This window comes from Rattus norvegicus, chromosome 6, assembly GCF_021556685.1.
Source record: "Rattus norvegicus strain SHRSP/BbbUtx chromosome 6, alternate assembly SHRSP_T2T, whole genome shotgun sequence".
NCBI lineage: Eukaryota > Metazoa > Chordata > Mammalia > Rodentia > Muridae > Rattus > Rattus norvegicus.
The window spans coordinates 14,343,847-14,360,287 of NC_141539.1; the positions used below are offsets into that span (position 1 = coordinate 14,343,847).

The following is a 16,441-nucleotide window of genomic DNA, read 5'->3' on the forward strand; positions in this document are numbered from 1 at the left end:
TTGTCCCTGCATGCAGCTCTTTCCAGGTTGTTTGGGACCCTTTAGTCACCAGAAGGGAGGCTTCAGACAGAAGTGCTTGTTTAGTCCTAGATCTCAGAGTCCATAAACCTGTTTTTATGCCCCTGAACTCACCATCTTAAGCGTATTTAGTCAGAAGGAAAGAGACATCCGGAGCGTAGGCAGAGGAAAGTCAGGCCTAGGGCTGACTCCCTTTGCTTCTCAGATTTCACCTTTCTATTCCCATCTGTTCGTTCAAAGAACGGGAGAGGAGACATCTTCCCTAAATCAGCCTGATCTCAAATCTTGGGATGCCATGACTAAAGGGGAGGACACAAGTGTATGGATATGTCTAGGTTCAGACAGAAGGATGGCTTGATGCGCAAAGGACTGGGACCTCTCTTCCTCTCTACACTTGAAGCCCTAGGCTGGTGGGAACTGAGGTTAGCACTCCCGCCTAGCGCCCTCAAGAAAGCCATGTAGCATTCGAGAACAGCCACCATATCGACAAGGAAGCAGTGTGTGGGGACCTGCTGGTGGGCTGCTGGCCGTACTGAATAACAAGTGAGAGGTCAGAGGTAAGAGGCAAGTCTCAGAGTCTCACCCTGGTCACAAGGGGAGGTGGGCGCTGACTTGGATCGGTCGTCTTCTGATGGGGAGTTTCCAGAAGCCGGCTGTGGGGACTCAGCACCAGCAGCGAGCTAAAGAGGACAGAGGACAGGAGAGTTGTCAGAAAGGAGGCTTGTGCCGCCAAAGGCCTCAAGACACCGTACGGAATCTCAGAAGCACAGCAATGCCCAGCAGACGAGAGCAGGCGCTTAAGGATTCATGTGCCAACTTAATGGAAAACAAAACCAAAACATGAACGATCTCCACTCCTCAACATTTAACCTCTCCAAAGACAGATGACCTCTAAAGCTCTGCTCCAGTCGTTCCGTAACACCCTCCCCCACGCACCCTCATCCCTCGCTCCAAACCTCACAATATCTATATAATGCAAGTTCTCTCTCCAAGGCCATGCGACCCTGACCAGCTCTACCCCGTTTGGTGTTTATCCATGATCGTATCCACATTATATCATAACAGCATCTGCAGGTGCATGTTGGTTCTCTACTCACACTTTCCAGTACTTTCACTGCCCCTAGTGGCTGGCACAAAGTAACACACATAACAGAAGCTCATTAATATTTTCTGATGTCTTTTAACCCATTAGCACATTTGTTTCCTGGAATAGCGTTGGCAGGTCCAACTTAAGTGTCAGTATGGATGTAGAGATAACGAGAATTGCGGCTCCCTTTGCTCTTGGTCTTCCCAAGGGCTTTTTCTAGCAAACGGTCTGAGACTCCTGAAAAGACCATTTAGCTTCTGACCAAGGATACGTCTCTCCCCTATCTGTCATGTCATACAACTGAAGCTTTCTATCAGGGCTGTCACTCACTGGAGATTGCTGGATGATTACTCCCTGGTACTTTCTCTACCCGATCCTACATTTCCCAGCGGCCCTTTCTCATCGTGAGTTCACAAACGTAAGTCTGCAAATGTAAGGGAGTGGACAGCACCTTGTCACTAGAACCACAGTCTGTGTGAATGCAGGACAGAAGAGGAAAGAGCATTTCCCTTTAAACCTCTTGTGACAATGAAGGACTGTCACATTTCCAGCAGAGAAAAGCCATTCTTCTGAGAAGGACTTTCTTTAGGGCTTAACACTGGCACAAGGCACCAGAGTCCTTGCTCAGGCTGCTTCTTTAGGGGCCCTGGCATTACTGGCTGGTGTCATGTGGCTTTGTAACTCCATTGCCTTGGGGCACCAAACAAAGTTGGTTTCTTTTTCCCCCAGTAGGATTCACAGAGCTTAGAGAAGCCCCCAATGTTTGAGGCCTCACAGTGGACTGCGAGAGGGTAGTTTCTTCAGGGATTTTGAAATAGCTTTGTTTGTTGGAAAGACAGGGAGTGTTAAAAAGAAGTTATTTGACCCTCCTCATCAGTGGGAACCAAGCTTTTCTGGGGACATAGGGAAAAGACACAGATGGGTTCAAGACCAAGAAGAGTGGGGAATGTAGGCTCCTTGGAAGGGACTTCAGGACAAGGGTAGAGGGAACTTGAGGAACAAAGGCCGTGAGGCACTCAGAGACACACTTGCTCTCCTAGGAAAGGCCTTGGAGAAGTCTGACTCCTGGCAGATGGGGCCACACTCTACCCGCCCACAGCAGCACTGACTTTCTCAATAATATCATTCTCATAACCTGGTTCCCAGAGGCATCTAAAATTTTCCAGAGCAGGTATCATGGCTGGAGCAGAGCCCACTAGAGATACCCTTAGCTCTGTTCGCATCCGTAGGCCTTGACTTGCCAAAAGAACACATTAGGGGATACAAGCCTTCCTCTCGACACTTGGAACATCATATGGATAAGTGGACTCCGGTCTCTAAAGAAAGGCCATGGGTTCTGAAATCATGATCAACTCAGCGCTAGCTGAAGCAGCTGACTCATCCGTGCACCCAGTTATCCTCAACACCAGGGCCCAGATTCAGACACTAACTACTTCATGACAGCTCTGGAGACAGGTTGGTCTGCCTCAGTGCCTAGAGCAGCAGAGACCCTGAGGGAGCTGGTGGGAGTCGAACAACCCTAAGACCATTGGAAAACACGGACATTTATGTTACAATCCATAGCAGTAGCAAAGTTACAGTTATGAAGTGGCAATGAACAATTTTATGGTTGGGGGTCACAGCACGAGGAACCATGTTAAAGGGCCGCAGCACTAGGAAGGTTGAGAATCATTGCTCTAGAGTGTCATGTATTTTTTTCCAGAAGGGACTTCAAGGTCTTCACCTTAAAGCTTGTTTTCTCTGGTGAACTTTATTCTGTCGTGTTCCTGAAAATTGAACTCAGGGGTTTCACGTACATGTAGGAAAAGACTCTAGTGCTAAGACCCCCCAACCCACACATAACTTAAGGCTTGCCCTGCCATCTGCTTCCTCCAATTCTGAGGTATAATGAGCCATTCGTGTTATCTGGCCTCTTTCTACAAACACAGGATATTTTGAGTAAGGTGTCAATGCCAGGAATCTTATATCCCTGCGTGAAAATACTCAGAAGCAGGCCTGGAGAGGGTTCCAGCGAAACTACCCAGGGGTCCTTACCTTTTTCCTTCTCTGGCCACTGTTGGTGATTTTGTCTGGAGTAACGCCAAGATCGGCCAGCACCTTGGCAATTCCTCTGGCGTCCACCCCACAATTGGGAGCCACGTTGGTCTCGCATCGACGGTGAACATTCATTTTGCAGACTGTAAGGGAACACGGGGAATAAACATCCATGCTCAGGCCAAACATGATCTTTACCAAATTACAGAAGTCAGTGCTCATTCAAAAGAGGTTGGAAAGTAAAGAAACATAAAAATAGATAAAACTACGGCGTATTCCATTACAGAGACCTACAGCAACCCAGCAGCCATTTTGCAGAAAATGTCCAGAAGATGTTTCTGGTTGTTTCTCCCTGACGCTTTTCCTGCATACATGAAGAGCAAGCAGGTGGTACATTACATTTCCCTTAGGGCAATGGGACACTGCCTCTGTAACAACCAAGTTATTTTCACCGACCTAGGCTTGATTCTAGGCACAAATGGGTGCATGCCACATATGTGGTCTGCCCACCACTCTGCTGTGGGTCACATGACACAGGGAGCTCCTTGGTAATCACAGGAGACACTCAGCCAGCTTCCAACAGGGCCAGAGGGAAACAAACAGTCCTGAAATAGGCCAGAGCGCTTCTGCTTGTCCTACACAGGCCTGCCCTGAGAAGAAACATCTTGTTTGAGCTTTATTCCTGGGTTTTATCAGATCCTAATGAAACCTGGGGAAACATTAAGTCCAGACCACTCTAATCACCCCATTTTGCCTGAGGCTGGGAGCTGGGGTTTACACTCCTTAGGCACAAGCTACCTATAAGACACCATACCATAGAGCACTTGATGCCAGTCTCTTGTATATCATATCTAGTTATCATGGAAAATACAAAACATACAAAATAGTTTGAGGAGATGGCATAATGGATCTAGACACTGATATCGCAAGGATATTGGAACGATTAGACTGGGATTATAGCTAATAAGCTTTAAGAGGCTCTGAGGGTACAGCTCAATGGTGGAATACTGGCCTACGTACTCGTACATCGAGCCCTGGGTTCCATCTTGGATGGGGGGATGGGGGGTCAGTTTAAGGAGACCTGCCACCTCAAGGTTACCACTACTTTCCAAAGCAAACTGTGGCCCAAGCCTCTGACACAAGGGCCATTGGATGATGTTTACAATCCAAACTGTCACATGGGTATGATGACGGTGATTGTTTTACTAAATGATGCCCCCACACTGCTATGATGTGATGCCGGCACGTGACAGCTCCACCGTTACAAGAGTCCTGTTCTATTGCTAGTTACTGTTATCAACCTCTCATTGTGCCTAATTTATAACTCTGTCACAGGTAAAAGCCAGGAAGAAAAGCAGGGCTATTTGCAGTTCCCACTGCCCATGGGAGCTCTTTGCCATATCTCCTGCCACTCCATGAGGGTTTTAGAGCGAATCTGCTTCTTTGTCCCACGATATTAACTGGATACAGATAGTTTTAGACCAAGGAAAGCCATTGTATTAAGGGAGGGGCAGTGCATAGTGATAAACAAGCCAGTTCACCAAATAGATGAAACCCCTGGTGTATACACCTAGCAGGAGACGCCAAAAGTGTATCTGGCTAAAAAAAAAATGAAAAAAAAATGGATGGCCTCACTATTAGATCCAGAGACTTCAATCCTCCTTTACCAGACAGGAACAGGCTTGAGGACAGAAAATCCTCAAGGCCACAGTTAAATGCTGCAACTCTATCAATCACCTGATATAACTGACTGATATAACTCAGTTCAATAACCTGAACTGAGTCCACTGACTTTCACCCAGCAGAAAGACACACACTGTCTTCAAGCACACAGAAATGTTCCTTTGTATACACCCCACGCTGAACCATAAAATGCCTTAAATCAAATTGTTTCAGAACTGTTCTGACTTTCCACCCTAGCCTGCAACAGACCATCAGACAAGCAATTGCTATAGAGACAGCAACTGCTGGACTCCAGCTCTGGGACTGTATGCATGCTGGGTGCTAGGCCAGTGAAGTCAGGAACGGTACAGCATGTCCAGATGGTTGGCAGTCTTTAGAACTAGAGTTAGGCCATGCCTACAGTGGGTCTAAGGCTGGTGTTGACATGGTAGCAAATGCTCCAGACTATTGGGGCCATGAAGTTGGGAGCATCACCAAGCTACCTACCCTGCTCCCACTAAAACACCTCTCTCCATACTACCACATCAAGAGCCCAAAATGGCTGTACCACAACGACCGAGGCTTCTACCTGGAAATTTCCCATAATGGGTGGAGGGATAAGGTTCAGAAAAAGGGTGAGGATTACAACAAACTACAATGTTAAGAACAGGAAAGCGGGCCAGAGAGATGGATCAGCCTTTGGTGGCTACGCTAACAACCAAGCTGTCAACCTGAGAGAACATGTGTCATTAGAGCAGAGCAAATGGATTCTATGCTGCTATGGAGGAAGGAGAGAGGTCACTGACTTACACAGAAGCTGAAATTCTAAGGGAGCAAAGCCACCAAGAAAACACAGTACCAAGAAGCAGATGCCAGGCTGGAATCGGGGCAGTATTGTTCTGAGCATGAGCTCCAAATCACCAGAGTTCACTTTGTTGGATTGTGAAAGCTATACTTTTAAATTTTATCCCAAAAAACTGTATAGTATTTATACCATGTCTGGTTGTAGATCACAGTGGAGTGGAACTAGAAGTCAGTAACAGAAAGGTAACTGGAGAATCTCAAGCAACACACTACCAACTAACAAGGAAGAAAAAGGAAGACTCCCAGGGGGAAACTGATCGATGTTTATCAATTATAGCTTACCAAAGTTGATGAGATGTGGCCAAAGCAGTACTTAGAGGAAACTTCATAGCACAAAAATGTGTATATATTAGAAAGAAAAGGTTCCTAAAACTTGTCATCTAAGCTTTAGCTTAAGAAACTAGAGAAAGGTACAAATTAAACCCAGGATAAGGATAAAATAAAATAAAAATCGCATCAAAATCAATTAAATTATGAATGCAAAGTCAAGTGAGAAAAAGCTGTTTTTTCAAAAGATCAATGAGCCTTTCATCCAGGAGAGAGAGAGAGAGAGAGAGAGAGAGAGAGAGAGAGAGAGAGAGAACACAATTGTTGTTGGGCCTTCTGAATCATAGACAAGTGCTCTGTCACTGAGCTACATCTCCAAGCCTCTACAGATCCTTAATATATTTGAAATGATAAATATCAGAATTAAACATCTGTCAAAGTGCATGCAGGAAGAAGAAAAGGTCAGTAAGAATAGCTCTTCTGTTAGTAAAGTTTAGTCAATAATCCCTTTCTGAAAAAGCACTGGGTCCAAATGGATTCACTGGTCAAGGTTACCGACTTTTAAGGAAGAAAAACCAATTCTCTGATGTGTCTTTTGGGAAACAGAGGCAGAGGAGAAACTTCCTAACTCATCACGAATCCCCACCATCCCATGGAGAAAAGACAAGGGAAAGCTACAAGCCAGGATCTCGCACCTTAGATGCAGACACTCAAAGCAAAAATGTAAAAATTGACAATAACCCTTAACAAAACTATAGCAAAATTAATCTAACAATGATTTAAACCTAAGAGAGTATTAAATGCCATGATCTTGTGGAATTATTACAGGTGTGGAATGCAGATTCAACATTTGGAACAAGACTTCTCACTAAGGCTCGCCAGCATTAGTCTGGAGATGGGAACCTAGAGAGCAGGGCAAACACAAGAACCAGAGGGCATCACACAGAGAGGAAGCCGAAGGGTCCCTGTCTACAGATGCAACTTGTCTGTAGAAAATGTTAAAGAGTAGAGATTAAAGGAGAGAGAAAAGGGAGAGGGGAGGAGAAGAGGAAGAAGGCGCAGGAAAGAGAGGGAGGGTACAGGAATAGGAGGGTCACAGAGAAAACTCCCCTAGAGCCAATACTTGGCTATAATAAGGTTCAGGATATAGGGTTAACAGAAAGTCACTCAATTCCCTATACACCAGCCGTAAATAAAGGGATTTTAAAACTAAAACCATTGTTGCTTAAATGAGCACTCCTAAATGAAATAAATAAAAATCTAGCAAAATACATACAAGGTTCATATGAGAAAAACTATGAAATTATGATTTTAAAACCCTAAAGAATTAAATGTCTGGAGTTTCATCCCACGATTATGGATTGAAAGCATCGATGGTGTGAATGAGAAGGGATCCTATAGGCTCGCTCGCTCATATGCTTGAATACCTGGTCCCTAGTTAGAACTGTTAGGGAAGGATAAATGGTGTCATGGTGGGTGGGCTTCGAGGTTTCAAAAGACATGCCCAGTGTTCTCCCTGTTTCCTCTTTGAAGATAAAATCGTGATCTTTCAACCGTTCCGTCTACAATGGCATCACTCCACCAGCCTAACTAAATGTTTTCTTTTATCAGTTGCCCTGGTCGTTGTTGTCTTATCACAGCAATAGAAAAGTAGTAACTAAGATAAAAACAGCTTGAAGCTGTCATAACCTTAGCTTTTCTGAACTTGAGTTATAAACTTGAGGCAGTTCCAACAAACTGATTCCTGAAAGGCTAGAAGCCCATAGTCAGCCTGGTACTGGGGAAGAGTAAAGTCAGAGGTCAGACTTGAATTCTAAGACTTACTGTACAGCTACAGTAAGGACAGCACAGAATCCGTTAAAGAAGAAGTGGTCATTGGAGCAGAACATAGAGCCCAGAATGGGGCCCATGAAAACGCAGTTATCCAATACTTACCAGGGAACAAAGCTAATGTAAAGAGGTAAACGCAATCATTTCTACAAGTTGTGTGGGCACAGCGGACATCCACATACAACAACAAATCCAGCAAACAAGACCCTCAGCTCAGACAGAAAAGTGAGCTCAAAATGGATCGTAGACCAAATACAAAACTATGGAGCTCCCAGAAAATAACACGGGAGATTTGGATGACCTTGGATATGAACTTACCATTTTAGATATGTCATCAAAGACATGATCTAGCAGAAAGACAGAGAGACAATACTAATAACTAAGCAAGACTTCAATAAAAGGAAGGCCTCTGCTCTACAAAAGACAGCATAAAGATGACCGGCCACAGAGTGTAGAAATGTATTTGCAAAATATATCCTTTATTAAAGCCTAGTATCCAAATTAGACCACACCCAAAATCCAATAACTCAATTAAAAATAAACAAAACATGTGGGCAGAAACATCACCAAAGATACTCAGATGGCAAATATATAAGGATATTGTGTTTGTTATGCATCAATGGGACTTAATTCAATTAGATTAACTCAATTAATTCCTGGTTAGGGTTTCTATTGCTGTGATAAACCACCATGACCAAAGCAAGTTGGGGAGGAAAGGGCTTAACACTTCCACATCACAGTTCATCACCAAAGGAAGTCAGGACAAGATCCTGGAGGCAGGAGCTGGTGCGAAAGCCATGGAGGAATGCTGCTTCCTGGCTTGCTCATCGTGGCTTGCTTAGCTTTCTTACAGAACCCAGCACTACCAGCTCATTGGTGGCCTCATCTACAATGAGTCAGGCCCTTCCACATCAATCACTAATTAAGAAAATGCCCTCCGGGCTCGTATGATCTGATGAAGACATTTTCTGATTTGAGGATCCCTTTTCTCTGATGACTCTGGGTTGTACCAAGTTGACATAAAACCAGCCAGCACAGAGGAGATGGGGAGATAGCTTAGTGGGTACGAACACTTCCTCTGCAACCATGCAGACCTGAGTTCAAGTCCCCAGCAGCCTAGTAAAACTCTGGGTGGCAAGCAATAAAAGAGGATCCCCAAAGGCCTGTTTTCATGTCCACATGTGCATGCACACACACACACACACACACACACACACAGAGAGAGAGAGAGAGAGAGAGAGAGAGAGAGAGAGAGAGAGGGAGAGAGAGAGAGAGAGAGGGAGGAAGAGAGAGAGGAGAGAGAGAGAGAGAGAGAGAGAGAGAGAGAGAGAGAGAGAGAGAGAGAGGGAGAGGGAGAGAGGGAGAGAGAGAGAATTTGACACCGCTACATCATTCTATTAAAATGGACAAAATCTGAAACACTGACAACATCCAATACTGGTCAAGATATGAGGTATAAAATCCTCATTCGTTGCTAGTTCAAGGGTGGGGGAAGAATGGCATAGCCATATTTAGCTATTAGACAACTAACTCAGTTGCCCCTCAGCCCTGAAAAAGTTCTCTTTATCATATAATACGGCAAGTATACATCTGGTACTCCTTAAACCAAAAATCGGTTGAAACTTTACATCTACACCGAAAACCTGCCTGTGGATGTTTTCAGCAGTTGTATTTATAGTCATTTGGCACAGCGGACCCTTAGGGCAGTGGTGTCCTCCTGTCTCCTATGCCACAGTGCTGGATGCATGATGTTACTCTAGAACTGCCCAGTCTCACAGATCTTCTGATGCCCACCGTAAGCCTCAGTGTAAACTGTGGACTTCACATGATGACAGTGTGTTGGCGCAGGTCCTCCAGTGCTCACCAGTGGATCTAGTGTGGAGCACTCATGGTGGGCCCATGCATGTGTAGGACAGGGGAACTCTCTACTCTTCTGCTCAGCTTTGCTGTGAGACCCAAACTTCCCTAAACTCCAAGGTCAATAGAGTAGTTAAGAAAGTGTTTGTATCAAACCAAGCCGGTGGGGCGGGGCCTCCTGCTTGCCCCGCGAGTGTGATCGATGGCCTGGAGTGGGCACAGTAGAGAGGTCCCAGCTAAATGGATGTCCTAGGATGAAGGCACTGTGGGGATATGTGGGAGAGTTTTCTCAGTTACAAAGACAAACAAGAAAACTCTACTGTAGCCCTCTGGGTCTGTGTATCACTAGGAAGGTCTGAGCATCCTCAGGCAGAACACATACATAGTCCAGAATATTTTGTCTCTGCTTGCCCGCCCCCCATTAGCAAATCAGCAACACTCACTTCTCCAGTCCTGCCTGCCCAACACCGCTGCCCAAGAGTAACTAGTTCTTCAGTTTAACCGATGGCGCCCTCTGGTGTTGATATATCAGACCTGTCCTTTCCAAGGATGGTTGGGTTGGAAGGTTAGCAAACTGGTGGTTTTAAAGAAGACATTGCCTTTAAACACACACACACACACACACACACACACACACACACACATACACACACACACACACACACACACACACACACACACACACACACACACACTTGGGACTATGAGGGGATACCAAATAATGCGGTCAGCCCCAAACTGCACCCCACGCATAGCCGTGAACCGTCGGATAACAGTCCATCTGCACTGGCTTCTTAGAGATGAAAACATGCCCAAAAGAAACAAGTCACTTTGCCTTGGGGCTCTCACTTGCTTTAAAGAGACAGGGTTGTTCTGCCATGTAGCTTGCATTCCTGGTGAGCTGAGCACCGGCTATGTGCAGGTGGGGCTGCATCAGGTGGGGCTGCATCAGGTGGGGTTGCATCAGGTGGGGCTGCAGCAGCATGGCCATGCCAGACCAGCCTGGGATCTGGGCACAGGGACCTGCATGTTCTGTACTATGCTTTATAATAGGTGTGTGTGTGTGTGTGTGTGTGTGTGTGTGTGTGTGTGTGTGTGTGTTTCTATGTTCATCTTTCCTATGCTGATATTAAGTCTAGGCTCACAGTAAGAGGGAAACGCTTACAAAGACCATTTTAGAGCAAGCCGACCTTCCGAGGGTGTCGGCAGAGCCACAGCTGAAGAGGTAACTGGGCCTGCGTGGGCCGTAAGAATGCTTTGTGTTGGGTGAGCTGGCCCTTGCCGGTGCACACACACAGCACGCACAGAGAGGCTTGGGAAGACCTAAAGCAAATGTTTTAATAGCAGTTCTGTCTCGGGTAGAAGTGTGAAGACACCAGAAAGTGCACCACTTTATAGCCGCACATTTTCTCTTAAGTCTGGCTTGACTGGCTCACAGGGAGGATGCGTCTTTATATTACTGGCACACATTTGATTCTAAAAACAAAAATGAAAAAAAAAAGGTGTGACATGGGGTCTAGTGGTTTAAAAGTAACGGAAGTCTGGATTTTGGAACTGATGAGAGTGAAAGTCCTTTTACGTTCTCAAACATCCAAAGTACCTTTGTATAAAAGGGAAGCAGAGGTAGACGTGGCACTTGCCTATAATCCTAACCCTCAGAAGCTGTGGCAGGAGGATGGCAAATTACAAGCTAGACTGAGCTACTACTGAGGCCTTGTCTCAGAAAGATGGAGGTGAAGAAGGAGGAGGAGGAGGAAGAAGAGGAGGAAGAGGAAGAGGAGGAGGAGGAAGAAGAGGAAGAGGAGGAGGAGGAAGAAGAGGAAGAGGAAGAGGAGGAGGAGGAGGAAGAGGAAGAGGAGGAGGAGGAGGAAGAGGAGGAGGAAGAAGAGGAGGGGTGACCTGTCTCTCTGTGGGCTCTGAGTAGCCGCCCTCTGACTTGTGTGGCTGCATTAACTTTCTATTACATCCAGAAGGCAGAAGGGCAGATGGTGACCTGCATGCAGTCCCCCTACTATGCAGTAACCAAACCCGGACCATGAGGGGCTCTGCCAACCCATAGCCTGCAGTCTTCAAACCACAGCTTCTCAACAATTCTGCTAATGCTTATCACCTCCTGCAGGCACCGTGAGCCTGGGACCACGGGAGTTACTAAGATGGCTGTCAGAGAGTCCGGGGCCAGGGAAGACCCTCCAGGTAGTCATCCCCAGAGCACACATTCCTCTTGCCTCAGGGCAGGGCAGTAGCACCATCAGAGGACCCTTGACAGGCCTGATGAAGCACAGGGCCCGGCAGAGCCGTGCAGGCCAGACTGCAGCCTGTGAAGGAGCTCTGGCTTCTTCCTAAACTGTCTCTTGGTATCTTCTGACTCGGGGTGGCTGGACTGATATGTGCGTGGGTAATGAGAGGATTTGAAGGCCTATGGGTGAGTGGCGCTCCATCAGTTACACAGCAGTGGTAACCTGGACTCCAGAAGCCCATTTCTAGGCTGTGCATGGTGGCCGTTACGCTCTACAGAGCAAGAGCCTGTACCAAGTGCCTCAGACTGTGCTTAGCCTAGAAGCGCAGGCAAAGAAAGGGATGAGTCTGTCTGTCTGTCTGTCTGCTTCGAGCCAGTATTTTCCTGGCCTTGCTTGAGGAGCTCAACTGCTCAGTAACTGTGTATGCCTGGTCCTTCTGTAGGAAGGGCAGGGAAGGCCATTCCAAAGGCCAGGGGCCAGCCCCTGACAGGCTCCAGGCTGTACGCCCGTTATTTCAAGTTTTGCGTCCCCATCATTCAACAGAAGCAAAGTTACATAGCACAGAGCAACATTCCTGTCACTGTCTGACCACATAAAATGTAGACAACGATGGTCCTAGAAGATGATGTCACTGGGGCATCACAGGCACCGCAGTCTGTCAGTATAGCATGTTCAATGAGGTTTGTACAAGAGCAACATGGCATCTTAATCACATTTCTTAACCAAATCTCTGCCACTAAGTGATGCAAGATACAACTGTCCTCTCCCAACAACACCCCGACTGACAAAGGGGCAGATCCTGAGAGAGTGAATGTACGATGCTTGTATGTGGTTCAGATAATTTCAAGCTATCGGTGCAGCGTGCCCGTGGCCAGCACAACGTCACAGGTCCATCTGTTTAGACTCAAGTTCTTGAGAAACCCGTCTTCCTGAACACTAGAACCTGCTCCCAGTAGGACTGGCAGCAGCGCTGCGCTCACAGAGTTTCCCGTGGGCTGTAGGTAACAGGGGAGCTGAGCTCTAGCCAGGACTGCACACCAGCAGTGGTAAAACCTGGTGAAGCCTCTGAGCAGGAGAGTAGGGCAGAGCTCCATGGGGACCCCACATAGGTCAGTGGCTACACTAAGTCTCCCCTCTCTTTTGGCTATCTCTCCTTCGTTAGCATCTCCCTCCTGGCTGTCTAAAAGACTCTGAAACATTTCCAACATTTCCCTCCTATGGTAGCCAAGAGTTAGTTATCTCTCTCTCTCTCTCACTCTGTGTGTGTGTGTGTGTGTGTGTGTGTGTGTGTGTGTGTGTGTGTGTGTGTGTGTGTGTGTATGAGGCAGGGTTTCTCTGTGTAGCCCTGGTTATCCTGGAACTCACTCTGTAGACCAAGGCTGGCTTTGAACTTACAGAGATCCCCTGCTTCTGCCTCCTGAGTTCTGGGATTAAAGGCATGCACCATCACCCATCTTGAATTACATTTTTAGGGCATATTCACTGTTCATTTTCATTCTCCCTGGTCTCCACAGTGCGCGGGGTGTGCGTGTTTCCTGCCAATCTTTGCTGCTTCCCTCTGGTATGCCCATGAGGTCCTTCCTTCCTGTGGCCTTTGCAGCTTATGCTAGAATCAACCATCCTGGGCCCTAAAAGGTCCATCTGTGACTCTCCTTTCCTCACACCCGAGGTCCTTAGCAAGAGGGTGACATCTTTTCTATAGCTACTTCTACTGATCATTGGAAATGCTAAGCCAACAAGAATGGCCAGCAGCAAGATGGCTCCATGTCCCAGGGATAACCAATCAAGTTAACTAACCCATCCCCATGTCAAATTTATCATTTTGTCCTCAGCCCTGGCCTCCCTCCCACAGCTCCCCTTCCACAGACTGTGCTGTTATTGTCATAGCGGTTTGGTCACTCTAGACCCTGAATCCATCCTCTTTGATACATTGTTACTCTCCTCCTGTTTTTTTTTTCACAGCAACCATGATTCACAATGTCCACAATGTCTTAGCAAAATTCCTTCAGTGACCAGTGTGTCCATATTCTGTTTATTTCCTTATACTGCATTTATTAAAAGGTGGTTACTATTTATTCATACAGTCAGGACAGAAAATAAAACCTAATTTAAAAATGCTCTGCATGTAACCATCTTACTTTGCTCACCGTTGGCTAACACTGTGGGCACAGTGGATGATGTGCACGACGAGGCCCTTTATTCGGACTCCTTGAGTATGTTTCCACATGTCACGCTGCTGTGCTGTCACTGAGGCTCCACTCATTAGAACAGACAGCTTGGAGGTGGCACAGCAGGGGCGGGGGCTCTTTTTCAGTTACTAAGCTATAGGATGTGTACACGTTACTCATTTCCTAATCTCAGTTTCTGCCATGGGGATGTGGCCTTCCATGTACAGCCCACGGAGGACCAGTAAAACACCACAGGTGACAATGCCCTAGTGTGACTTTCTCCAAGAGTCAGCTCTGAGCAAAGGCTGGAGAAGGAAAGCCACCAATTTATACCTATTCCTTCATTAGTCTTCAAAAACTATGCCCTCCCTTCCAGTCCAGTGCCTCTTTTCTTTAAATCTTCCATTTTGTTTTTCTCAGGTTGCCACCACTTTATAAGGTACAACTAGGTCTTCCTTGTCACAGTTCCTTCACACTCCTGGCCACTTTCTTCCAAGAGAGGTCTTAACAGGCAGACAGTCAGGAGACAATGGCTTATCAAGGGTACGTGGCCAATGCTCTAGCCAACTCTGGGACCTACTTTAGAGAGAAATACTACAAGGACAGAATGTTTTTTGCAAAAGGAAGAAATAAAGGGAGGAGACACGGATATCGGGCTGAGGGGTCAGGGGAGACTCACCTTTACACTGCAGGCCCTGCCGCAAGAGGCCCCAGAGCAGGGAGCCACAGTGGTCACAGAACGTGGGGACCTTGTAGTTGTGGATCCCGAACTTGTGGGGCATGTTGACGCTGAAGCGTTGGGAGCCCACCTGCGGGGACAGGGAGACACACCGTCAGCACTCAGCTCCTTCAGGGAGCTCATCGCCCCCTGGGTTCCTGCATGGGTTCTTAGAGAACGCCATTTTCTGAAGACACAAGCCATTGCAGGCCCCCAAAGGGAGCCTCTCCTCTGGCCCAGCTTTCACTTCTGAAGTCATTCTAATTCACAGAAAGACAAGACTGCTTCCCACATACACTCCAAGACGTCACTCGGTGCTATCAGCACTGTGCTGCGCGCGGAGGTCTAGTCTGGGAAAGAGAAGCTTCCAGCAACTTAAGATGAAACTCGAGATCCCATGAAGTAGCACATGTCCACAGCACAGTTGGAAGATGAAGATGGCTAACAGAGGGGTGGCCACAGGACACTGAGTTAAGGCACAAGGCACTATTGCCTTAAACTCTACTACTACATAGTGGGTAGGGCTACTGGTTCCTCAACATCACAGACAAGGAAGCAAAGCACTGTGGGATTCAGAAACATGCAAAGAGATGCGAAGACAGTTCTGTGTCCCCATATGTCCGATTTCAAAGCCCAGGGTTCTAATCCACTCTGCTGCTACCTGCTCATTAATGGAAAGGAGACAGAATAGACAGAGAGGAGAGTGAACAGAAACTCGGTGTCTGGGCAGCAGCTTGGCTCTGGGTTTCCTGGTTCCCCAGGACCTCAAGATTTCTCATCTGGAGTGTAAGGATAGTCTCTCTGCCCCACCTGATGTCACAAGCAGGTGAGGTCAGCAAACTAATGGAAGAGAAGCGAAGGGGACACGAAGGGTTCTACAGAGCCGGGAGCCCCCAGTCAGCACAGTTCACCTTCCCGAGTCTTCTCAGACTACTCTCTACTTCTCTCTAGAGCTACTTGTCCACCCGGTGAGGTAGTCACATGGACCAGCCCTCCTCAGGCAGAGCAGGAAAGCCTGGGAAGAAAGATGCACTTCTGACCCTAGGAACCAGGGAGGGTGTGTAGGGTGCCTGGGATCACCAGCTGAATATGGCATGGAAAGGCCCCGCCTTGGAGGAGTCGGGAACAATGACAGCTAGGTACAGACACTGATCGGGGTGTGGATGTGAACCCGTGCCTAGGTGTCCCGTTAGCAAGCTCCCAGAAATGGTCAGTCCTCCTATGGAGCCAGAATGCTGATATCTCTCTCATCCATGGGCCATTCATTAGGGTCCTGTCAGAGTACACATTTTCCAGGATTTTTGAGAATAACTGTGCCCTCCCACCTTAGATTTATGGCAAACAAGTGTCACATGTGTCAACCATACATGTCCCTTTCTGACTCCTAAGACTGGATGAGGTCACTGTCCACTCTGTTCCTGCAGTTCTGAAGATATGATAGATAAATATGAGAAGAGAGGCTAACCTACCAGGAATAATTTAATAAAGGTATGAATGGCGGACTAAGGTGAAGAGGTCAGGAAGTTTCCCTAGGTCAGGGAGGCCATTATGGGGTTGGAGACAGCTGTATGAATCTCAGCTGGGATCAACAAAGATTCCAAGGTATCAGAACAGCGAGGAGATAATGAGGTGTCAAGAGACATACAAGAACACGCCAGAGTCATATGGAGAAGCAAACACCAAGACAACACACACACCA

The 16,441-nt window shown here is 47.0% G+C and overlaps 1 protein-coding gene across 3 annotated transcripts in view; it reads right to left on the minus strand.

Moving 5' to 3' along the window:
- The window catches only part of Prkce (protein kinase C, epsilon), a 489,745-nt gene that overhangs the window by 163,103 nt on the left and 310,201 nt on the right, over positions 1-16,441 (minus strand). For all 3 annotated transcript variants that reach the window (XM_087552363.1, XM_087552364.1, NM_017171.2), the window contains 3 exon segments: positions 14,704-14,833; positions 3,140-3,282; positions 602-698 (listed from right to left, as the gene is read on the minus strand). In XM_087552363.1, the coding sequence (XP_087408489.1) occupies positions 602-698; positions 3,140-3,282; positions 14,704-14,833 (370 nt within the window).